The sequence below is a fragment of the Tetrao urogallus genome (genome assembly GCF_951394365.1).
Source record: "Tetrao urogallus genome assembly, chromosome: 2".
Lineage (NCBI taxonomy): Eukaryota > Metazoa > Chordata > Aves > Galliformes > Phasianidae > Tetrao > Tetrao urogallus.
This window is the reverse complement of record NC_136814.1, coordinates 409,511-434,957: the sequence shown is the minus strand read 5'-3', so window position 1 is coordinate 434,957 and position 25,447 is coordinate 409,511. Positions and strand designations below refer to the sequence as shown.

At 37.7% G+C, this 25,447-nt stretch overlaps 1 protein-coding gene across 1 annotated transcript in view; it reads right to left on the bottom strand.

Moving 5' to 3' along the window:
• Positions 1 to 25,447, bottom strand: part of USP34 (ubiquitin specific peptidase 34) — a gene marked incomplete at both ends in the record, with an annotated part of 130,531 nt that overhangs the window by 96,855 nt on the left and 8,229 nt on the right. The window contains 5 exons of the mRNA XM_079532559.1: positions 1,323 to 1,390; positions 5,519 to 5,668; positions 5,856 to 5,906; positions 10,951 to 11,368; positions 13,545 to 13,632. Of these exons, the coding sequence (XP_079388685.1) occupies positions 1,323 to 1,390; positions 5,519 to 5,668; positions 5,856 to 5,906; positions 10,951 to 11,368; positions 13,545 to 13,632 (775 nt within the window). The remainder of the gene's footprint in view (positions 1 to 1,322; positions 1,391 to 5,518; positions 5,669 to 5,855; positions 5,907 to 10,950; positions 11,369 to 13,544; positions 13,633 to 25,447) is intronic.

Here is a 25,447-nt window from a genome sequence, read left to right as displayed (position 1 = left end):
TTTAATGTTTAAAAAAAAAAATCTCCTACCTTCTTTATCACCCTTACTATCATCTCAGTAGTACTTGTTACCATGTCATGGGTTTATGATTTTTATTATCAGTATTCCACACCTTAACATTATGTGGTGCACTGGGAGTTAAAGACTTAATCCTTCAGTTCCATGGATTGCTGATATTTCCAGCTACCTGGTTCTCAGGAGAAAAGAACTACATATCCCAGAAGACTTTCACTGCTCCGTTTCTGTTTTCTGTTTAGAGGGAAAGATAAAATTGCTCACAAGTCACAAGACTGCCTCTTCTTTTACCACTTGACTCTTCGGTGTGTGCTCCATCACCACCTTGCATTAGAGGAGGGCCCTTAGGTTTCAGATAGTCACTCTCTCTTTCCCAATCATTTATTTGATTTATTAGCTTCAATTCCAATTATATTATATTGTATTATCTCCTATTTCACTATCATATTTGGTAAATTAGTTTTCTCCCTTAGCTTGTTGCTGTTGTTTTTGTTTTTAGGCCCATGTTGGTGGTCTTGGTGGGCACTCTAATAAAACTCAAATTCTTAAGAAAAATACTTTTGAGCAGAAGAGTAATTTAAATTTTTTCAGCTCTGTTCTTTCTTGTTGTATTGCACAGGAAACACTGCGGATCAAGAATTCCGATCAGAGCTTCCACTTCCACTGCACATACCAGGACTGCGTTTGTGACTTGTACCAAGACTGACAGGCTAGTACTCTTCTGTCCGCTGGTATCATTTTGATAGAAAGCATGTTACAATGGGGTAGGTCTGTATCCAAACAAATAATTTTCACGCTGCTAAAATTAATTACAATTAAAGCCAGAACATTTTAATATATGAAACCTATTTCTCAGCCTCATTAAGTGTAATTTTCTGTTGCCCATCTTTTTAAATTGTTTTTATATTGTTATAGTTAAGACAATACAATCTGCAAGATCAGAACACTGAAGAACTAGCAGTGACCAGTATATAGCAGTACTGAAATTTCAGTGACTACATATTACTCTTCCACTTCCATCGCCTCATTGCAAATTTTCTTCAAAGTTCTAAGAAAATTGTTTGATGATTGATCCTGATGTGCCAGCATAGGGCTGAACGTCATATGAAAAATATTATTCTCAAGATTGATCTGATCCACGTTGAAATCAGGTAGGTGGAACAAGCTGCCTTAACTACCTCTAAATGTTACCATCACTCACCTTAATAAAGTAATGCAGAAAAACCAACAACTTGAATGATTAGAAAGTACATGTAAGTAGGTATTCAAAATGCCCTCAAGAACAAATTCTTAAATTGAACATTTACCTGATAACGTAAGTCCTAAAGGGTATAATGTGCTGCATGACAGCAGGGATGTGTAGCCATATTCTGATCTATAACGTAAAAATATACATAGATAAAAATTTCATTAATGACATTTAATAAGAGTGTTAAAGAATGAAATATTGCTGGTACATTTGCGCATGCAACCCCCACTCTGAAAATGGCTTTGTTGTTTTTTCCATATCAATTATTTCAACTTGCTAATTTTCTGATTTTCAAGGCTAGGTGAAGAACATTCCTGTGACTTTTAAAAACATTTTTCTCATCTAGTCTAATAGGAAATAAAAGATCTCTGTGTAAGATCTCAGGGCAGTATGATTTGTGAATTTTCTGCAGCTTCTCCTGTAGGAATAACTACTGCTCAGCCATGTGTTGGTCTTGTTTTGTGGGTTTGTTTGTTTTTTTTAAAAGTCCACATTAGAAATTCTGTTCCTTACAAAAGACTTCAAAATCATGAAAAATGACTTTACTTGTGTTGACTTTTTGCTTCTTAGAGTTTATATACCCTATGAAATAAAACCATGTTTTATAACCAGCAAGAAAAAGCAGACCTTTTCAAATACTGTCTTTGCATCCCTGTGTTCACCACACTGCTGTACGCAGTAAGAAAATATATGCAGAAAAGAAACCTGAAACAGCTTTTTAGCACTGCTGTGAGGAAAAGAGGACCAACCAAACTACTTACACTGGCAAACTTACAAGTTCCATCTGCATTTCAAAAAGGAATGCTGAGCCTGTTAAACCTGTTACAGAAAGACAACTAGGTGCCAGGTAAGGGATCTAGCACAGATGCAGTGTTAGCAGCTGTTACTACTACTGATATAATTTAAATAACGCGTGCACAGCACACAGCTCTTCCCAATAGATAACAGTGACAGTCACTCAAAGTGACATGCCAGTTTACATCTCCATGCTTGTTCTCAGAAGAAAGTTTAATTTTTGCAAGTGACACAATAAATTCTGGCTAAGAACTAAATTTTCACAAGTATTCTGGTAAATTATATATGCAGAAAATGCTACATTCCTCTTCTGGCTAGGAGAAAAAAAGACTAGGCAAAAGAAAAACTGTATGATCAGTTATTTTAAATGTTTGTGGAATCAGCCAAATCACATGCGAGTCAGCTCCAAAAAATAATATTTTCAGACTTACTTTTTATAATGTAACTAATACAACAGCAATACCAAACTATTACACAAGTCAAACATGCCAGATCTTTACACTGCAAAAAAGATCACATTTGGAATAAAACTCTGAATCTACTTGCTGTCTCAATAAGAAAAAAAAAAAAAAAAAAAAAAAAAAAAAGACTAGTACACTAAATACATAAAGTTTGACTAGAAGATGCTTGGACTAGAAACAAAAATTAAATATTTTGTCAGAAAATTGCAAGACTGACAAACATATTGTTGCATTCAAGCTATCAGATTTATAACATGATCTGTACTGTTTTCCACACTCAAGCATGAAGGGTCACAAGGAAATACATTTCCTTATGGAATAAAAGTAGCAAAGGATTTTTATCATTGTTTCATTGTTTGTAACAATTTCCACTCTGTATTAATTCAAACTTCTACAGCCATTTCAGTCATCTGGATGTTTGCATTACATTACAAACTTCATTCATAGAATTAATTATCAATTTCCTGTTATAAATGAAAGCAGTTTTCATTGTGAAACCAAACAAAGTTTCATATTATAATAGATAATAATAATACAAAAACAAATACACTCTTTCATGTTACATGTTCTTTATCATAGGCAATTCATTTCTAAAAGATAGTGTCTCGCTCAATCAGAATGATTTTCGGTGGCGTTTAAACTCACCACAGAATCTCCAGGTCATGGATTTCTCTACATCTCTTAGTTCTTTCAGGAGACCAACATTACATTGGGTGCAAATGTGCAAATACCACAAAATATGAAATAAGGGAAGGAAGGTGGAACAAAATATTTGACTAAAAATGCCACAAAATATTTTAAGACAGAACAGTGCTGTTGTTCAAGCAATGTATGTTGCTATGAAAACATTTTGCAGAGCTGCAAGTTGGAGAAAAATAAGACTGCCAACTAGTCAGATCCCTTATGGATGCCTAATCCCTAGAGGTGTTCAAGGCCAGGTTGGATGGGGCCCTGGGCAGCCTGGTCTGGTATTAAATTCAGAGGTTGGTGGCCCTGCCTGTGGCAGGGGGGTTGAGGTCCCTTCCAACCCTGGCCATTCTGTGATTCTGTAATACTGCATTATATTGTATTTGCTGGCTTCATTACAGAAGTAAGGTAGCCTGATTAAGACTTTTAGTGAAAGAAAATTTACCGTACAAAACATTTCAAGAAAACATCTTTTCAGTATTTTTTTCTGTCCTCTGTGTATAGGAAACACAAGTAACCATCACCAAGCAGTTGCTCAGTTGTCCTGAACGACTTACTAACTTGTCCTGGTGGCTTTCTCTTTAATGCATCTTTACAGCACACCTGATGAGATTCGCACCTTCCTTTTAGAAGAAACAGTGCAAATCCTTCCCACAGCACGATGCAGCTTTATCTACTAGGAGCTTAATGCTACAGGTTATTAGTAGAGTCATTTGTTTTCAGTTTATTATTTCCAAATTTAATTCCTGAAGATTACTAGATCTATCTTTTTAATGAAAAACAATTGGTCCATCTACACTAAAATCTTACTTAAAAATATTTTTTGAAACATTCAAGATAGTAGCTAAACAACTCATTCTTCTCACAGATTTTAATTCCAGCATTACTATTTCTAGGAATCTTCTAAATGATGGCTACTGAAATGCAATTCTTGAGAGCTTATATTACTGTGAAAATGTATTTAACAATAACCATACACTACGGTTCCCGCTTTATATATTGGTACCACGTAACACTTGGTCTGCTCTCAAGTTTGTACCAGAACCTATTTCACTATAAACATGAAAATCAGGTACAACAATTCAACTTGCCGTTTTCTCTCTCTGCTTATTTTAATATAATGGGGTTAGGAGCAACTCAGCTGCTATACTGGAGCAAGACACATCAGCAGGTTGCCCTGACAGCTGCTAGAGGTGAAGAGCTTATCAGATCCTACAGAAAGGGGCAGAAGAGAACGCAGCAGTGTAACACATGGAGGTCCTCTAGCAGTCCTCCTGCATAACATTACATGAACTGATTGCATCATGCTTTACCAATCTGTTTTCTGACCTACATGTCAAGAATCATTACACTGGAAGGATAAGGAGTAGGAAATACAGATCACAAACACTGGCTTTATTTCAGTAATCTGTTCTCTCAATGCAAACATATTTCAGTACTCATTTAGAACATCATCCTGGATGTTCAGTAACAGCAAGGAAAAGGTGTGTGGAAACAAGGATCTGATTTTAAACATTTAACATTGTTGCAATTAACATAAAAATTATGGTACACTCACTTCTCAGAAGGCACAGCAAACTACTGGTTTCCCTTATACCCTTATGCAACATCCACAAGACAGGTCACAACTTAAAATTCATGTTACACTAACTTCACTAATCCTTTTTCAGAAAGAAGTTTTCATTTCTCTTACCAATCTCCTTCAGATTTCCACCAAAGTTAATTCATAACTTTGGAGGAAAACACTGCTATTATTCCAAAATGAACAAACAATGAAGGGTGCTTACTAAGTTTACTAAGTAATAATAAAACATGGCTCCCTCTACACTTCAAATGTGCATAAATGATAAAACCACAGAAAACCGAAAGGAAAAGAAACCCACAGGCTTCCCCTTTGTGCCAAACAATAGGAATTTGTTTGGATAGGAATAGGAATGAGTTTGGAATCCCAAACAGGGAATATATAAAAAGTTAATATATCCTAAAAGCAGCTTAAAATATTTTCACAACACAACTTCAGGGACAGAAACAACATCCAAAAATGTTCCTACAGATAACTTCTGAGGCTCTTACAAGACTGATGTCTAGGGCTGATGAAATGATCTAAATCTGCCACGTTAGTTATGTGCCTCAAGGGGATATATAAAGGACTCCAACAGTGAAAAGCTGCCTCAGTGAACCAGGAATGTATTCCCCACAAGGAAAATTTTAGTGTTTTTCTTCCTTTCCTGCTCCTATGGAATTTTTCCAGACTTCAGAACTGTTTACTTTGTACTCCACCTAAAATCAACATCAAGACACTTGTACTTACGTTAGACACCACTGTGATAAATGCATGTGCTATAAGAAATGGCAGTGTCTCAGGAGTTCCATATTCAAAGCAATCCTTCATGAGGGAAAGGCCATTTTTTCCACAAAACAGACAAACATAACGAAGCAAGTGCAGTGGTACTTCTACATCCTAGAGAAATTGAAATATTTATTTAAAAAAGCAGAAGAATTTGAGCAATCAATACTAGAGTGATTCAGTCACACAGGTAATTTGAAATAAAATACATTATCGTAACAGCAATCTACACAGAGGAGAGAACACAGCTACTGCAAGGTTCTGAGAAATGTGCACCTATTAAAAAAAATGGACAACTTACATTCATGTCACAGAACGCTCCTAGTATATTGCTTTCTTGAGCAGAAATATCCTGTTTAAAAAGAGAAAAAATACATCTCACTAACATAAGCAACAACAACATACTTTTAGAATAAAACACAAGTGACCATTAACAGATGTTACAGTCAATCAGAAAAACAAAACACCTAATTTAGAGGAAGCCAGCCTAGTCTTTCCTCTTTCACACTGGAAAACACTCATGAATTTATTTTTGTTAAAACCTAAGTACACAAACATACATTAAGGGTAACATACCAGCTGTGGCTCTCAGTGGCTGAGATCAAAAGATAATTCTTCAATCCTCCCCTCCCTTTTCACCTGCCTCGAGATCACCAATTTTTCAACAGAAATGCTACAGAGGAGAGTCTAGCACACTGGTTGCAGACTTGTATGAGAATTACAGGACAGAATTAATCTCAGTGCTTCTAAACACATTTTTACATAAAAATGAGACATATAACCAAACACATTAAGTTACATGAAATATAGAATAGTCTATAGTCCTATATTTAATAATCTAAGTGATAAACTATCAAATTATTTGCACCCATCAGAATGTTATAAATCCTTAACTTCAACTACTATATTATTTTATGTTTAACAAAATATCCCTTATAAAATAAGGACCTAAATACTCTTCACAGGTTAAAGAGAATACACCTATAGCCCTATCAATCTGTAAGCTATCTGTTGTGAAGACAAAAATATTTCCCAGAAATTCTAAACTAAAGAGAATTTAGAAAGATATCTTTTCTTTACTTGTTAATAACACATACTTGCTGGACAGCTAGAATTTCCCTTATTAGGATTGCTACGTATATTGCCTAGATCTTGCATACGGCTAAAGGCAGTCAAACTATAGTAAAACATGACTGTAATACCACAATATTGCCATGGAATTGCAGTACACATTCTTCCCCTTCCTATCCTTCTGTACCAAACATCCAGTTGTAATATTTGCAACCAAAATGCAAGTTTAAGATAAAGCTGTTTTGAAATTAAGTTTCCTGAGTATATTTCAAATACCTCTGCAGAAGTAAGCTTCTTTAACTATACCATAGGATGCTGGAGGCAAGTGATTTCAGATGGATGAAGTGTGATACAAACATTTTGAATTAGAAGCATATTGGACATATTTAAGCACTGATTTTCCTTCTGATTATGATACACTTATAGCTATTTTTAAAACAGCTCTGAAGGCAGTAAGTGGTATACAAGAAGAAGCATTCAGTACTCCTATTGTGAAAAACTCAGAAATAATATGAGGAATTTCATTAGTTTTCTGGAACAAAACAAAGAACTGTCAAGTGACCTACATTACTTAGAAACTAGAAGTCAGAAATTTATGTCTGTTGCGTGAGTCCTGCTAAGATTACTGAAAGCATCATCACTAGGAGACTGAGTCTGGAAACCTGATTTCTGTATTTGCAGGCACGAAACAGAACAGAGAAATCCCTAAGATCAACTTCATAAGGAAACAGTAGAAACATCCTTATGGGAAACTAACATAACATTAAAAAACACAACTTCAGAAGAAATACATTAACTGAAGTCTGTCCACCTTGGGTGGAGAATACTTGATTAGGGTTAGCTTTCCAGAAAAGATTTACCTGAAAACAAAAAGCAGAAATAGCCATATCCCAAAGCATTAGGGAACTAAGGACACCCAAATAACTGTTCTTTTTTCCCTTTTTCATCTTCTGTCAGGAACTGCTTAGCACACTCCCTTAAGATTTATTATTCATTCATGTCTGGAGGAATTTTTAGACACTGAAAGTTCAGGAGTGCATTTCATGCTACAGGATTTTAAGTGTTTCCCTTTTTAAAACTTTTTTCCCCCTCTGAATTCCTCATATATAAATCTGCTGCATCAAATATAAACTAAAGAACAGAGCACACTGTTTTGAACTACCCTGTATGCGTGGTATCTATAAGGATACTGAACTGCCCAAACCCCAAGAAAGTGTAATTTATAAAAGTAGAGTGAATTCAATGATGAAAAATACACACAAAGATCTTCCTGCACACCAAAAACACTGGTAGATTTCAACAGACGTAAACAGTCTGCTTCCAGATTTTATCTTCACAGAAGTTCTGTTCTTCAGTGTTGATGACCTGAGATTAACTGTCCTCTAACAAATCACAATCAGTTGCACTCTTCTGGAAAATCAAACTTATCAGAAATGCAATGAAAAGCGCCTTTCTACCAAGTGTAAGAAAAGTTGAGGCACACATTCTGTCTGTACTGACCTACATTCTTTTTATATGGGTTAAGAGTATGTATTCATCAATTCTCATGTAGCGTAAGCCAGATTTATACCACGTAACGTAGTGCCACTATCCTATGTCCAGCACATTTCTAAGCTTCTTCCCCTTGCAAGGCCACGTTAACTTTGCTGTCAGAAATGAACTGCTCATGGAGTTTCTGCTGCCTTCTGCCCTTCTGGCTACCAACTTATCTTCGTTTTATGATACTTTTGAACTGAGAAATGTGTAAAAGACAAAAATTAATTTTTTATCGATATTATTTAAGGACAGAGTCTATAGGATTAACTATGGGCTGATACCCTAAATTTTATTGTTCTAAATTTTATTGTTCTTTTTTTATCCAACTCAGACTATCTAAAATAAGGAAAACCTGCTACTTTCATATCAAAGTTTTTCTCTTCTGCTAGATGGTCAAGTTTAAAAACTGCTTTGGAATCTAATCTAATCCTCTTACTTGCTAAGAAGATTAGACTTCAGGAACTCTTCTGTCATTAAACAGAAAGATTCTGGATGTGTACGCAGAGCGAAGACTAATAGTAAATATTTTTGTCCAAAAATATTTTGTCCAGAACATGATACCATGTAAAAGCATTATATAGGAAATTTTTAAATGACAGCCCTGTTAGTTATTTCCAGGCAAAGTGAAACCTTACTGGACTCGATGACTCAAACTGTGCAAGTTAAACTCAAAAATCTGGAACAAGAAATTTCTAAAGTGGAGACTGGAGTCTATTTTCCATCAGAAATTTTCCCTCTTGCCAGAACAAAGGACAACAAAGAACTTAGACAAGAGAGCTACGCTGGCTCTTCCCACCAACACCTGGCAGAACTAGTCTGTCCAGGAATCTGTTTAGCTTACAAGAACAAACAGCGCATCAAAACACATACTTCTTTTTGTTATGAGTTCTTGAAGCCTGCTTTAAAACAAAGTATACAAAAAAAAAAAAAAAAAAAAAAAAAAAAAACTTCCATTATCCAGGATTAATAATTTGCTTCTCAATTCAATTAAGAAGTGTTCTATACTGAAATCTGACATTAAATTCTAAACGTCAAGAAGTACCAGAAAGTTTTGGTATTAAAACAGCTATCACTACTATGAGTTTCTTAAATACAGAAATATCTCAGTTTGTGAGAAAAACAATTAATGCTGGAACCTTTAGAAGGTTCTTTAGAAGAAAACACTCCAATAAAGAGGAAGAATGTATCTAAGTATGGCAGGCTAACAAACCTTTATAATGCATTTGTGGGTACACAAAAGTTGAGCAGAAAAGGAAGAAGCACTTTTTCCTCACTCGCCTGCATCCCCATTAGTATGTTTCTTAGTCTCTGCTTCCTTTCAAACCATATGTTTTTAGCAAAGCTAATCAATAAATACATTCAATAACTCAAGTGATCCACACAACATATATACTGCCTAGTGTGACAGCTGCTCACAATCCCACAATCTACCATGTATCTATGGCCAACCGTTTAAAGTGAAGAAAAAATCCCTCCAAGCATTTCACTATTTTCTTTTTGTCATTTGGAAGTGAAATTAAGGAAGAAAAAATATACATAAAAGAGTCATTTAAAAGAAACAAGCGCATTCATACACAGAGAACTTGTTTTAAAATTCTTCGTTGTATATTCCCACAAAAGTTTTTGTAAGAAGTCATTGACTTTTAAATTTTAATTTTCAACTGAGAAAATAGATCAGTTGTCTTCAGTTTCTACTTGCTAAGGCTGAGCTACAGATATACTTTTGTATGGTTAAGGTTTAAAAGGCAAACCAAGACAAATGATGGGAAACCTGAAAATCCTAGACTATGCCTCCTTTTTCTATTCACGCGTATCTGTGAAATAACCTATGTTAACTTACACCCATGCTTTCATAAGAGCTCACTGAAAAGAACGGCTGTGTTGCCCATCTAACTACATCGCATATTAGCTAGATTTATCGTCAGATGTGGAAGGATCTGTTCAAGAATTGGTTTTATTTTGTGATCACACTAGCTTACACAAACAAAAATGATGCATGATTTCTTCTCAATTTGAACTCAAGTTTAAAATGCAAGCTTAACTACTCAGAGCTCTAGAGCTAAAAGTATGAATAAAAAAAAAATTAAGACTAGCTTAACTGTACTTTAATTCCACACTTTGACTCTTTCAGAAGTTTATTGGATAGAAGCTTTGTTTATATAGCTAAATATACATAACCTTTCCATGTTCCAAGGAGATGCTAACAGGTAAATACCTATTCCGGAACATTTCCAAGAGTCTGAAAGTGTTTTATGTTTGCTGTTGTTGTTTTGCATTCAGAATAAAATACAGAAAAAGTTAGCAGTAGAGACTCCTCAAATACCTTAGAGAAAAATCACACCTACAGAACAAACTACTTGTACAAAACTTTGTTATTCCAGTCAACTAAACAGCTATTCTAACAAGAAAGTCTGGGCTTGCACAGAGTTTAGTTTACGACAGTCTGCTTTTAGAAGCATAGATTATAATGAAAACTATTAATAAGATACCTGCTGGAAGAAAGGCTTCACTACAGTTCCCTTTTTGCCTTTCTGTTATTTAAACAGCACAATAACTCAGTGTACAATTCCATACAACACTTACCAATATGCTACCTATAACAATCAGGCACATTTTAAAGAAAGTGCAAGGGTATGTCATTTAAAAATTTTTTCTTGTAAGTCCTACTGAAGTAAACAGGAGACCTGAATTTGCTCATCCTGTGCAAAAGTAGCTATCGGCACACAGACTGGTAAGAACACACACTCTATCACAAGATAATTAAATACACATATCAAGATAAAACATACCTCTATTGTAGGATGAGTATTATGCTTATAAGCAGTGTACAAAGGAAACTGAATCTGAAAGATTTTTGCCACACACAGCAACAACTTCTCCTTCTCATCAGTGCTCCAGCTAAAACCATCAATGCTCTTCGTAGATGACTCCTCAGTCAGGATACAAGTTCTTGCAGAATCTATTTTTTTCTCTATAGATCTTTGCCGTTCTCTATCTTCTTCGTCATGAGAGTCTCTTTCTACATTCAGGGGTTCATCAGCACAATTACTATGATCTTGCCATGTTGAATCTATATTAATAGTGCAATGTTTACAGAGCTGGTCCCGCAGAGCTTGAACTTCAGCAATCACCAAGTTAATAAGCGCACATACTACTTGGTTAAAGATCTCCAAATGTTTATATTCCTTGAAACAGCACAGACACTGCCTGTAATAAGAGAGAAAAAATAAAATAAAATCTCCTGGAATAGCTGAAAAAAATCTCATTCGGACTGAACTCTATCAAAATTGAGTTAAAAGTAAGAAAAGAAAAAAAAAAAAGGACAAATTGGAACATTCAGGTGACTGACAAAAAGGAGTCTATACATTAAGACTATTTTAACAACAAAATATTTGACTGACCCATAAAGGCAATATTACAGTCAGAAAGATTACTGTGGTGGAAAAGCAATACAGGAATGGAACTCAACTCTTGGAAAGGGTAGATAACAGCAGGACAAGGGGGGGGTTTCAAGTTGAGAGAGGGAAGATTTAGGTTGGTTGTCAGGGGGAAGTTCTTTACTAGGAGAGTGGTGAGGTGCTAGAACAGCTGCCCAGAGAGGCTGTGGATGCCCCGTCCATCCCTGGAGGTGTTCAAGGCCAGGTTGGATGGAGCCCTGGGCAGCCTGGGCTGGTATTAAATAGGGAGGCTGGTGGCCCTGCATGTGGCAGGGGGGGGTGGAGATTCATGATCCATGAGGTCCCTTCCAACACTGGCCATTCCGTGATTCTGTGAACATCAAAAGGGACAAAGAGGAAAGGAACGCTCACCCATTCCCAAGGATCTAAGCTTGTGGGGAAAAACTCTGCAAGGAAGGGATCACCAGAGATCCTTCCCCACTGGCAATCAGCCCTTAAATGGGGCCTTCTCGTCACACAGCTGAATTGCCTTCACCTGTGCTCCCAGGGCTGACCCAGTCCTTTCCCCATATTATTAATCAGTGGTTCAGGCTGTGACTCAACAGTTCCCATACAGGCAATAAAGTCCAAATGAAGCTAGTGCTACCCAGAAGCAAGTTGGAATCACAAAGCTCTCCTTAAATCCTGTAAACACACCACTATTCTCAAATTATATATATATATGTATATAAAAAAGGTATCTTACAGGTAAGCTCACTGAACTACTAAAGAAGCAATGTTTTTGAGAATGTTTCCCAAATCCATTCCTCACCTAGTTTTCCTTATCAATACTGCTGCATTAAACCACGAGACATGCATGTTAGCTGAGCAAGAATTGTTTTTTAATTAGTAGAGTCACAAAACGATTTTTGAGTATTTAAGTTCACTTCCTTTATCTGCATTTGGGTAGATAAAAACCCCATTCACGTTAGTACCCTTTAACCATATGGGAAAAAGCAGTATCTGCTATCTTCATTTCTTCCTTTACTTGGTAGACAGAGAGATTACTCTGAATATCTACTGACATACTGTAAGCTGAAAAGAACAATGGGAAAACTACACATCATTGTTCTAACAATACAACAGGAAAGACAATCCACTTATCAATCTGTATTACAATTGTAGGTGTGGGCTAAGATAGCTAGATATACAGAAGACATTCAAAGTGCATGAACACCCGAGATACATAAACTCAGAACTTAGTCTGGGAACATTTGTTTCTTCCATAGGAAAGAAAAGGTGTTCAATAAGAGGATTGTAATCCTGGAGAAAGTAGAAAAAACTGTAATCAATAAGCAAAGGAGCTTCAATGAAGATAAAAATTCAAGGTTATTTGCTTGTAACACAGTCTTTGAGATGGATTCATTTCTCTCTCATTCAAACTCTAAGAAATGATGCAGCTCTTATAAAATGTGATCATCTTCCAGTAGAGACCTCTCTCCTACTGTATACAGCGCAACAGACTTCAGTTCATAACCAGAGCTCTCAGCTACTAAAATAATACAAAAATTACATGTTCTGTTTCTGAAAAATAAGCAGGTAGAAGACAGGGGAAGAAAACATCAAGAAGAGATTACTCAGAATTATGATGGGTAGAGAGTGGTGCCTCTCTGAGGAAATACAAAGATGGCCTTGAGCTACAGCACCTGAAAATACCTCTGTACACGGTTGTGTGTTTTTTGTTTCAGTGAGTTAAACATAGATATTCAGTACAGAATATTCAGTATTCCCTACTGCCAGCACAGGAATAGTGATGGATGCACCTAAAATTTCTGATGCAAAGCAGAAAGAAAAAACTATTTAGTATCATGCAAGCAGAGTGTCTTCACCTATTTAAACACACTCTCATGATTCACAATTAAATGAGCACTTTAATTTACTGTATAGTATGTACTTTATGAGATGCATTATCATCAACACAATCTCATTAAAAAGAAAAAAAATACCTTTGTGTCCAGGAATTGATATAAGCAAATATCTTGAGCACATGTTCCTTTCTGAGCTGCAATCCTTCAGCACCTTCAACATCAGATACTGAAGGAAAAAAAGAACATATTAGTGCCAAAAAACCTCATGTAATTGCTATACTTTTATTACAAATTATCTTTACGGTTTGAGTAGAATCCAAAGCACAGCTTGAAAAATTATAAAAAATACTCTGTAATAATAAACACCAATCAAGTTACAGTAACTTTATATCAAAGGTCTTTCAAGATGAAAATGCATAACATCCAAATAAATTAACTTTTCATATTAGAAAATAGTCAAACCAAATCCATCCACTTTTTCCTTTCAGCAAACAGACATAAGGTTTAAAAATGCAACTAACTTTAAACCAGAAATTGCATAGTAATAGTGGAAACTGCTGTTCAAGTTAGTCACTCAGAACAGCCTTTTCTTCTACTCCAATACGCTACATGCAAACTGATTAATGGCAATCTCTCAAGCACAGAAAATGAATCTTAAAAATCACAAAAGATGTCCCTAGTTATTAGCATTCCTAACTCCACAGACTTGTACTGTAGAAACAAAGACTTCCTGCTCCATAAACATACACTTCTGATTAAAAATCCCACTCCTTAGCTGCAAGGGGCAGGCAAGTGTTTCAGAACAGGATGCTTGTAAAAATATTTTAAAGGAATCAAAAATAGCTAAAATTAAAAAGACAGCTCAACATGAAGTACACTTCATACACTCCACTGGGAACTACTGACAGATCTGTATTTTCAAATACACATCTTCAATAATTTCACTCATTAGCCAGTTTTCTGCTTTCTTTTTTCCCCTCCAGATTTTAAAAACATGCATTTTGAGATGAGTTTGAGACCTTAACTCCCTTCTCCTAGTCAGACAAAGCTTGGAAAAAAGAGACTATCAAGCTAAGAATAGACGTGCAAACTACAAGAAAGTTATTTCAGACTAGTAGATGATTACTAGCAAATACAAACATGTCTATATTACTTAATGATAATGAATCCCCAAGTGGCAAAATGAAAAATCTTTGCATTTACTAGAGCCAGATATCAGAACGGTTATGAGTCAAATTCAAAAGCAACAACTACGAATGAGGTATTATCACGTGCCCCATTCTCATCTAATAAAATGCTGAGGCACTTGAATAAGCCAAACATCAGCAGTAGTTGAAGACGCATCCATATCAACAATGGATTCTGTTTACTGTTTGTATACCCTTCTCCAAATATTCTCCAAATATCAGTGCACAACTGTCATGGCCTGCTTAGCCTAAACTTCCATTTTTCTCTGCCTATTATCTTACACACCTATTCTTACATTAACAATGTTTGCCTCCTTGCCACCTCTCCCCACTTAAAAACGAATCCTACAAAGTAGGTCAGTAACACCTAACTTCCAGAGCAGCCATTTGACTTTGAAACACACTCAAGATTTCCATTCTTTTAAGAATAAGGTACTGAAATTTAAGTAAATGGATCGCTCTTTAGAGCCAAAGCTACAACACAGTCTAGTGTACAGTCTAGAGTACACAGTCTAGAAGTGATTGAATACTGAAGCTTGTGTTACTGGGTCAAAAACAAGAAAACAGGTATATGCACTATATGCACCAGTTGGAGAAACATAGAATGGCCTGGGTTGAAAAAGAGCTCAAAAGATCATCTGGTTTCAACCCCCCTGCTATGTGCAGGGTCACCAACCAGCAGACCAGGCTGCCCAGAGCCACATCCAGCCTGGCCTTGAATGCCTGCAGGGATGGGGCATCCACAGCCTCCTTGGGCAACCTGTTCCAGTGCCTCACCACCGTCTGGGTGAAAAACTTCCTCCTCATATCCAACCTGAACCTCAGTTGAAGACATTCCTCCTTGTCCTGTCACTATCAACCCATGGAAACAGCCGTTCCCCCTCCTCTTTACACACTCCCTTCAAGTACTGGAAGGCCACAATGAGGTCTCCCCGGAGCCGTCTCTTCTCCAAGCTAAACGAGCCCAGTCCCCCCAACCTTTCTCCATAGGAGAGGTGCTCCAGCCCTCTGATCATCTTAGGGACCCATTCCAAGAGCTCCACGTCCTTGCTGTGCTGGGGGCCCCAGGCCTGGGCGCAGCGCTGCAGATGGGGCCTCACAGGAGCCGAGCAGAGGGGGCCGATCACCTCCCTCTCCTGCTGGCCGCCCCTTTTTCATGCAGCCCAGAACACAGCTGGCCTTCTGGGCTGCAGGCGCACACTGCTGCCTCATGGCCAGCTTCTCGTCCACCAGGACCCCCAGGTCCTTCTGCGCAGGGCTGCTCTCAAGGACTTCTTCCCCCACTCTGTATAAACACCTGGGATTGCCCCGGCCCCAGGTGCAGCACCCTGCACTTGGCCTTATTGGACCTCATTAGGATTTCATGGGTCCACTTCTCCAGCCTGTCCAGGTTTGTCTGGATGGCTTCGCTCCCTCTAACGTATCAACTGCACCATTCAACTTGCTGAGGATGCACTTGACTTCATCATCTGTGTCACTGATGAAGATGTTGAAGAGCACTGGTTCCAAGATCAACTCCTGGGGGAGTTCCCATTTGTGACCGGCCTCTGCCCAGACATAGAATCACTGATCGCAGTCCTTCGGCTGCGACCAGCCAGCCAATTCCTAACCCATCAAGCAGTTCACCCTTTAAATCCACACCTCTCCAATTTAGAGAGAAGGATGTGGTGAGGGGCCATGTCAGAGGCTTTGCAAAAGTCCAGGAAGATGACATCCATCGCTCTTCACCCATCCACTGAAGCCATCACTCCATCGCAGAAGGCCACCAGATTGGTCAGGCACAGTGGTGGCTTGGTGCAGCCACACTGTCTTGGATCACCCTTCATCTTGTATGTGCCTAAACATGGTAACCAGGAGGTTCTGCTCCATGATCTTCCCAGGCACAGAGGTGGGGCTCACCGGCCTGTAGTTACCCGGGTCTTCCTTTCTTAAAAATGGGAGTAATATTCCCTTTTTCCAGTGGCTGGGCATGATTTTTCAAATTGATGGAGAGCGGCTCGGTGACCACATCAGCCATCTCTTTCAGAACCCTAGCATGGATATCTGGCCCCATGGATTTATATACCTTCAGTTTAATGATGGGGTCTTCGACTTGTTCTGCTGTTACAGTGGGATGGAATCTGCTCCTCTCACCCTCACCTAGAGGCTCATGGTCCAGACAGACATGGGGAACCTGACCAGTGAACACTGCGGCAAAGCGCTCACTGAGTACCTCAGCTTTTTCCATGTCTGTGGAAGCCAGTTCTGCATTCTCATTTATCAGAGGACGAACACTCTCCTTGGCCTGTCTCCTCCTGCCTTGTACCTGTAGAACCCCTACTTGTTATTTTTCACATCCCTTGCCAAGTTCAGCTCCATCTGTGTCTTGGCTTTCCTGACTGTATCTCTACATATGCAGACAGCATCCCTGTATTCTTCCCAGGCTATACAAACCTGCTTCCATTTCCTGTACATTTTTCTCTTCTCCCTCAGTTTAAGCTGCAGGTCCTTGCTCAGTCACACCAACTGCCCATCTCCTCTGCCTGATTTCTTCTGCTGGGGTATGGAGAGCCCTTGCACAGAAAGGTGTCCTTAAAGAGCTGCCAGTTCTGTTCCTTTACCCTTATGGACGATTTCCCAGGGATCCCATCCATCAGTTAAACTTGCTATTTCCCTGTTCACATACTCTACACCCCACATGTAGACCAAACCCAATTTGTCTAATTTACTAATCATTGTGAAATAATATGGTGGCAACATTTTTTTTCTTTTAGAAAAAAACACCTAGAAATAACATTACTCTTGTTCTTGAAAGCACTCAAGCTTGAAACAGAAGCAACCATACAGAGGCTTCAGTTTCCCAGTGGATTTAAGATGATCTATTCGGTAAAAAAGTAAGGCCCCCTATTTGTTTCCATGGAAACTACAACAGATACAAAGACTACAATAACACTATTTGATAAATTCTCAGCTGCAAAACACTACACCATAATCACCACTGTTGTCTATGCATCCTCTGCCAGCAATGAACAAATGCCCACATGCTGTGCTCAAAAGAATCTGCAATAGTGGAGGTGACCCACTGTCACCACTGCTGAAACACCCATCACCTCATCATGCCTCCATCAACATTCAGCAAGTGTTGATGAGTGTCACTGCGTGATTTTTCCCACATGGAGGAATTTAAAGACACACCTTTGCATCATACACACTGCCACGTCAGATACTGTTTTGACAGACTGTCCCTCTGCTAATATCTGCCACATGACGACAAAATTTAACAGAATATTGGTGGGAAGGTTCAACCTCAACAGCCATACCACCAACATCCACCCCTGACATTGTGGGCCAATGCTGTAAAACAGGAGGCATTACTTTCAGAGCAGGCCATTTACGAGGTGGCAGGCACATCCATACATCTGTGCCACTGACTGCCAAAAGGGGCAGCTGCACATCCTGCAGGGCTTCTCCTGATGAATCTTAACTGAAACCCACCTATCCCTTAGTAGAAATTACATTTTTCAACACAGCTGATTTAAATTCTCACAGTCAGGACTTTAGTCTTAAGCATTTACAGTTCTTATTGTGAGTATCAACTCTGTGGATACTCCTAATTTACAGCCCCCCTCTTTAAGGCCACACAGAGCTTTAAGTACAGCAATAATTGCTTATGAAGCCTTTCCAAAAATTCCTAGTTGGAAAAAAAAAAAAAACAACATGACCACATACAGAAAAGCAACAGCAGCAATTTCACTCATCATTCCCGTGCATTTCTTGATTTTCGACAGTTCTGTAAGGACTCCCTTACTGCATACAACTTCACTTTCAGATCTCTCTCTCATCTTTCAAACTGTTTTTCTTCCACCTTGAATGGATCAGTAGTTAAAACAGACATTTAAATGAAATAGGTCTTTTTATTCACTGCCATATTCAAGCATCTTGTATGCCTCGGGTCCTCCTTAAGCTGCTGTCTCCCAGTGTCTCGCACTTTCAGAGGTTCAAATCCAGCACTGACAGCCACGTAGAACTTTTTGAAAAGCTTTTCTTAAGACAACCCCCCTTGCAAATTTATTTGGTGGTTAAGAGTTTTCCTTGTCTTTCATATCTAAAGAAGCAATTCCAGCAGAATGCGCTAACGCATACTTGCTTGTTGTTAGAGCAAGAAGAAGCATGCACCCATCATGTGCCTTTAGCAGCCAACTTTTGCGGACTAGAAGAAATAAGCAGAGATGCACCGTGTAACAGAGCTACAGGCAGAGAAACTGAGGATACTACTAGAAAAGGAACACAGAAAGAAAAGAACTCCAGATGTCAAAAGAAGATCCATCCAAGACCAGTGGGAAGATAAAAAAAAAAAAAGACTGGCCTGAGGGAAATTCCAGCCAGATGTTCTACAGATACAATTAAGGAAATGAACTCTTTTTACATACTAGCAACATCTCATTTCACTGACTCCTTGTAATAAGATAGTTTAGAGAACTTTTTGCTGCAGCAACACCACTGAAGAAAGGGCTGAGCTACTTACTCAAAATAACTATTAATTACTTGGGTGCTTGTTTCATTATTAGTTTTGCGTTGCTTTCTTAAATCATTTTCTAAGCTGTAAGTTTTCAGGTGTTTCATTTTCAAATGTAATGAAGTAGCTCACAAGAGGCCAAAGCAAGTGACAAGTGAAAACAGAACAAGAAAACAGAAAAAAAAAACAACAACAACAACAAAAAAAAAAAAAACAAAAAAAACATTCCTTGCTGTTATTTCCTTTTTTACTTAAAAATTTGAGGGATAATCTCACCTTCAACAAAAGGCTGATTTGTTCAGGGTATTTTACAGTACTAAAAACAACACAATCACCTAAATTAAGAAAAAGTCTATTAATGAAGTTACTAAAGCCTAACAGTAACAAAAGATGAGAAAAACACTGATCAACTGCACAAGGCACCACATAATTTTAACTCTGAACAAACGAAACTCACATCACAAGTGCATTTTTAGCAAGAACTTCAGAGCTGGATGAATAGACTTCAATTAGACCTCAAGGACAACTATTCATACTAAGACTTGTGAGGAATATGTCATACACAAACATCACTTATCTCACTAAATATAAAATTCAAACGGCAAGTAAAAATGATCTTGTTAGAGAGTATATTTCCTCGACTTTCAAACAACATAAAACACCAGGCAGTAAACAGAAAACAATAAATAAAACTAATTTCTGTATATTCAAAACTGGGACAAGTTCACAAGTTCTGGTAGCATGCAGATTCTGCTTCCTTTCCCTTTTCTCTCCCAAACCTCAAGTTCTCATGGGAAAGAATAGATCACTTTCAAAATGCAGCTTAATCTCAGAAGAAATGAAAAAAGAACTGTGCAAAACAAAATACTAGGCACAGCAACACTAATCTTAAGAGAAATATATACATAACCTTGTGTGTAATTACTGTTGCCCAAAGTGAAACATACGCACTGAGATGTTTTCTGTTATTTGTACAGGTTTTTCTTTACATCAAATACTAAATAATACGACAACCATACAGCTTAACCTTCACATTCGCTTTTTCCTTCATCTTTTGGAATGCCTCCTTTTTAAAAAAAAAAGTAAGTAATAATAATCAAAATAGATTCATGGTTGCCTCAGGTTTATTCACTGGAGTTCTTCCTTACAATATCAACGAGGACAGCATCAACTTAAAGTTCAATGACAACAGTTTAAACTGTTAAAGCTTCCCTATTAATTTTCAATGAGGAAAAAATTCTTTCTCTTCCCCAGTCTCCACTGAACAAAAATGCTGCAGCATACTGACTAGGCATACACCACCGGAAAGTGCTGGGGCACTACGCAGAACACGCTGTCATTCTGCAAAGGCTCTTCACTTCTTCCCTACTACAAATATTGTTCAAGAGCCAGTTTAATGTATGAAAACAATCAGGTCCATCACTCAAAATACTGCAGTGATAGAACTATATGATCATACAGTTAAGGTGCTTCCAAGTGCCTTTATGATGGTACTCAGTTGTCCATGCCCACTCTCATCAAAGCAGAATGATGTCTACAAACGCTTCCATTACATCCTTTTAAGACTAAATCTGGAGTTAGATTTCTCACATTTACAAATGCTCCAACTTGGTAAATCTATTTATTTCCTAAAAACTTGTAATCACAAAGTATACAGTGGTTACAAAGCAAATGTTACAGATACAGCACAACAGCTTAAAGATGGGAATTATCAAATCTTTTAAGTCTCATTCCCTTAGTAAAACCAGTCACAACCAAGTTAGTGATCTCTGTCAGAAACAAACTTCTGGATATAGAAGCAATTTCAATAAATCTGACAAATTTTTGCAATTCTAAACAATACTGTGTTGGGGTTTTTTTTGTTGTTTTGGTTTTTTTTTAATGGAAACAGAGAAGCTAAACAAAAGCGTAAGGTAGAACCAGTCCCCCAGTGAACCCAGCAGCCATGTGCTGGTCACTTCGCACCTGCACAGCTCCTCATAGCCAGCACATCAAAAGGGCCTGAGGACTTTTATTTTCATTCAGGGTTTCAACAAACAGGGACACACACTAGCCACAGCATATTCAGACAGTGCTTGTAACATACAGCTCCACCAGAACTGGGCAAGACAGCTGATCTTAGGTGATTTTTATCTTTGCACACCTCCATTTCCCAGAAAACACCACAAAATGTTTTCTTTTTGAATCTCACTCTCTTTACTGAGCATGCACTTTTCTTTCAATTCTAAGACCTTCATCTTCTCTATGAAACACCTATTATCCTCTTCTACCATAAGATGCTACAGCAGTCTGGAGCAAAACAGCAGAAGCTGACACTGAGAAGATGTACAAAATTTAAGTCTCATCTTTCAAAAGCATTGCCAACCTGAAGCTTTCACTGTGCTAGCATCAGTTACTCTGGATTAAAAAGTGCCTTTGAAATAGCCATAGATGTTAATTAACAACCATGATTGTTAAGAGTATGATCGCATGACCCTTACCATCCCGAAGAGAGCGTGCCACAGCAACTGCTCCCAACAAGGACCCTTCCACAACATTGCTTTAAATGCAGCTATATGTTGATTAACAATGGATAATTTACACAGAACACTGAAGCTGGTTCTACCCAGAATTGCTCAAATGAATTATCACCTAGATAAGGTCTTAGATATCCACCTGAAATACAAAACACTGCTTAAATCAGATCAGGTCATGAGCAGCATTGCAACTTTCAGACAGAGCAAGTTTTAAGACATCGTGCTGCAGTGAACCCAAACAGTTCATAGAGCAGGCCACAGTTCAGATTCTGAATCCACGCAATATCACCGTACAACAGACATATGGCCTGGATTAGGTAGAAGCAGGAAATTCACAATTCATGTTTAATTATGTCAATGGTGGGAGAACCGCAGCACCACTAAAGGTCTGCTCGAATTCAGTGTGATGCCTGAGCTGTGCCATTTCCATGGAAGCCTAAGATAGAATCCCGATGGTGCAGGAGGGTAGGCCCAGGTGCAGAAGGGTTTGTCAGCTCAGGTTTAACATGAGCTGTCTCAGACGCAAGGTGGCTACAGATACGGGGTATTTTTGCACTGCACTTTTTAATGCTTCTGCTACCCAGGAATTTCCATTTGCTGAGATACTGCGTATCTGCTTCTCTAGAGAAGTCACACTGCTAAGGTAAAAATCTATTATTGTTGAATTGATTTATAAAGTTCTATTTCAGATTCCTGCTTTAACTCAGTTTCATAAATTGAGTTTGGTTCCAAGATAAGATGTTATGAATCTGGGAAGCATGCATCTTCACATTAAATTTGTTGTATCTCTTCTCTTAATAGAAAAAAAAAAATCCAACTCAGTTTAAGTAATGTTCCCACACAATCAGCTCTGCTTTACATCACTTCAGTGTACACTAGATGCTCATCCTAAGCATTTCACAACGGCTACTGTCAGGATGCCTAAGGAATTAATTTGGGATTGGACAATTATTATACAAAAATCAGTCTTTCTTACCATATCCCTAGTTACCCAACAAACTTCAAGCCTAGGGTTGACACTGTCAGTGCTGAAATGACTGCTCCGTTAAAGATTGCTTACCTTCAGTTTAAAATAAAGTACTTATTTTCACTCTTACTTTTTAATAGCATAAACTTAGAAAATAATAAATCACAACCTGAATGACACTGGTTTTGAATGACTTCTCCATGTATTCCGGCTCTGAAACTTCTTAAAATACTGATTTAAGGTGAAGACATAGAATTCTAATTTTATCGAACTGTTTTATAAGTAGAGTCTAATGAACAAGGTTTGAAAAGCCAAAGAGGCTTTCTATTAGTCTTAATTGAAAGTATCAAGGAATGCAAAAATTAAAGTTAAAACTCAGGGAAACATTCTGTTTTGAAGAGGTGATCCTGCAAAGTAGTTGAGCTGTACTAGTTCGCTGAATCAGTAACAGAAAACAACAATAACTTCTTTCCCACAAGAACAGAGTAAGGCCAGAGCCTGTGACTGCATTCATCTAAGGCACTAGAAAGCAACAGATTACCAGCAAATTTATAACAAAATCATCTAATGACTGTTCTTAATTTTTTAGGGACAAAATCTGAGAAAAACAGCTATTAATTTCTTACAAAGTATATTTGAGCCTGCTTAAACAAGGAGAAAAGAAAGATAAACTGGCAGCAGGTCAACAAATGGAGCATCAGGCAGTTCTCCCGAAAGTACAAGAAGAGCTTGCTGAATAGTTGAACCTCAAGGCATTACTTGTTTCTTCAAAACAGGCACGAGCAACCTTCCAAATGGGAGAATAAAATTCAGAGAAGGGGCATAAAAGAAAGTTGATCTCTCAACTTTCGAACATATGGACTTAAGTTTTGCATTTGTTTCACTAAATAATCAATATTTAATAATTCACTGAAACACATGGTGTATTCGGTAATTTATTCACTAGTGCATAAAAACACTTTTTTTTTCCCCCTTGAAACAGACTAATAGAAATAAAAGGCTATTAAGGCAATGTCTGCTGTTGACACAAGCGTCTCCAGCACTGTCTCATTACAAGAATAGTCAACATCACACTTACAGATACACACGTGCTATCCATAAATATTTTGCAAGTCAAGTACCAGAACTGCACGCACATCAAAATCCGTACCTATGGCTAAGCACAACTTCAAAGCCAGCTCACTTCGAAAAGCATCAAACCCACACTGTTCTTAAGAGAGCTTTCAGTTGGCGGTAAAAACTGATCTCAAAAATTGATCCAACTAGATCAGACCACACCTGATTTAAATACCACACCAACAGAACAACGAGACTTACAATGTGTGGTGTAAATTTAATTTCATTAGTTGTTATTCAAGTAAAAAAGGCAGCTCAAAGGAAAACAACAACACTGTTTTATACGCTAAGAAATACTGTATTCCAACCCACGACAGATTGGTCAATGCAGCAAAAAAATGCAGGCCATCCTAAAACCAAGAAAACAAACTTACTGTATTGAGTTTCTGAGCTTACATTCCCCAGTACTATTCTACAACAGTTTCAAGAAAAACAAACAAACAAAAAATCCAAAATCTTTGCTCAGATTTGTGTCAGCTGATGACACGATGACAGCTAGCCTATTGTACAATTCCATCATACACCTCCTGACTGAAACATCAGGTGACTAAAAAGATTGGCTAAATATATTAGGTAACCCTTTTGCAGACAAATGATTTCACAATGGAGATTTTGATATTCTGGTCCTTATATTGCTTTTCTGGACTTGTTCTTCTCTGCAAATGTGCCACTGTTCACTTCTAGCAATGTTCACAGCTTTTCTGAGCAGAAAAGAGGGTGGACAGGAAAGAACTGTCAGTTTTGTTGATAACCAGAAAATTTAGAATTAAAAAACTAATTACTGGATTTGCAAAAAGCAGGGCCTGTCAACAGAGAGATCTCTGGAAAAGTTTAGTTTTTCAGCCCAGTTCCCCAGACTCACAACTTTAAAAAAAAAATTCATTATTATTATAGTGGTGGTAAAAACTCAAAACAACTTTATAGTTACGTGTCATAGATTAACACACAGGCAACGGGCTGTTTCCTGAAATTGAAATTAAGCTCTCATGAAAGATTATCAAGTTCCCCAAATGGTTTGGGAAGCACAGATATCAAAATACCAGAGATACCAAGACAGTCAATGCCACAAAACACAGCATAAAGAACACAGATCACTATGCGACTTTTTGAGCCCACTATTTCTGTGCAGGGGTACTCTCACATGGTTAACTGACTGCCTTATCAAAGAAAATCCTCTTGCAGCTTAAGAGGTGGAACTAAGCATAAAGAAATACTTCATGTTTTGAGAGCTGGCTTTAAAAAATGAGAAAGTGGAAGTGATATGCTCCCACTGTTCGACAAAAACACTTTTCCAAGGCTTGCAGAAACCTCTAGTGCTTCAGTTGTTCTTCACAAACCTGCCAAAAAGCATCTGCAAGTGTGGATGCAGATCTAGAAATCGCACCTCAATGGTCTTGTCCTTTCAGTCATTCACACACCTTCCACAAATTAGCTAAAATAAGGTGAACACTCAAAGGCACTTCTTCCACAAGGACTTCTGACAAGCTTCATCTTCAAACAGTTGCTCCAGCACCAAATCTCCCAGAGGACTTCTATAGGCATGCACACAACTCCAAACAGATAAACAGCCTACATCTTTACTCTTATATTATCCAAAAATAACAGTAATGCCTTTACTTTCTTCCTCAAGAAGTCGACCTTTCATCAAACATTTCAGATCTGGAAAATTCCAGAAGTATATCCATCTAAAACGACAAATAAGGTGGATATTTCAATAAAGCATTAAGAAAACCAGAGATCCTGACAGTTGTATGTTCATG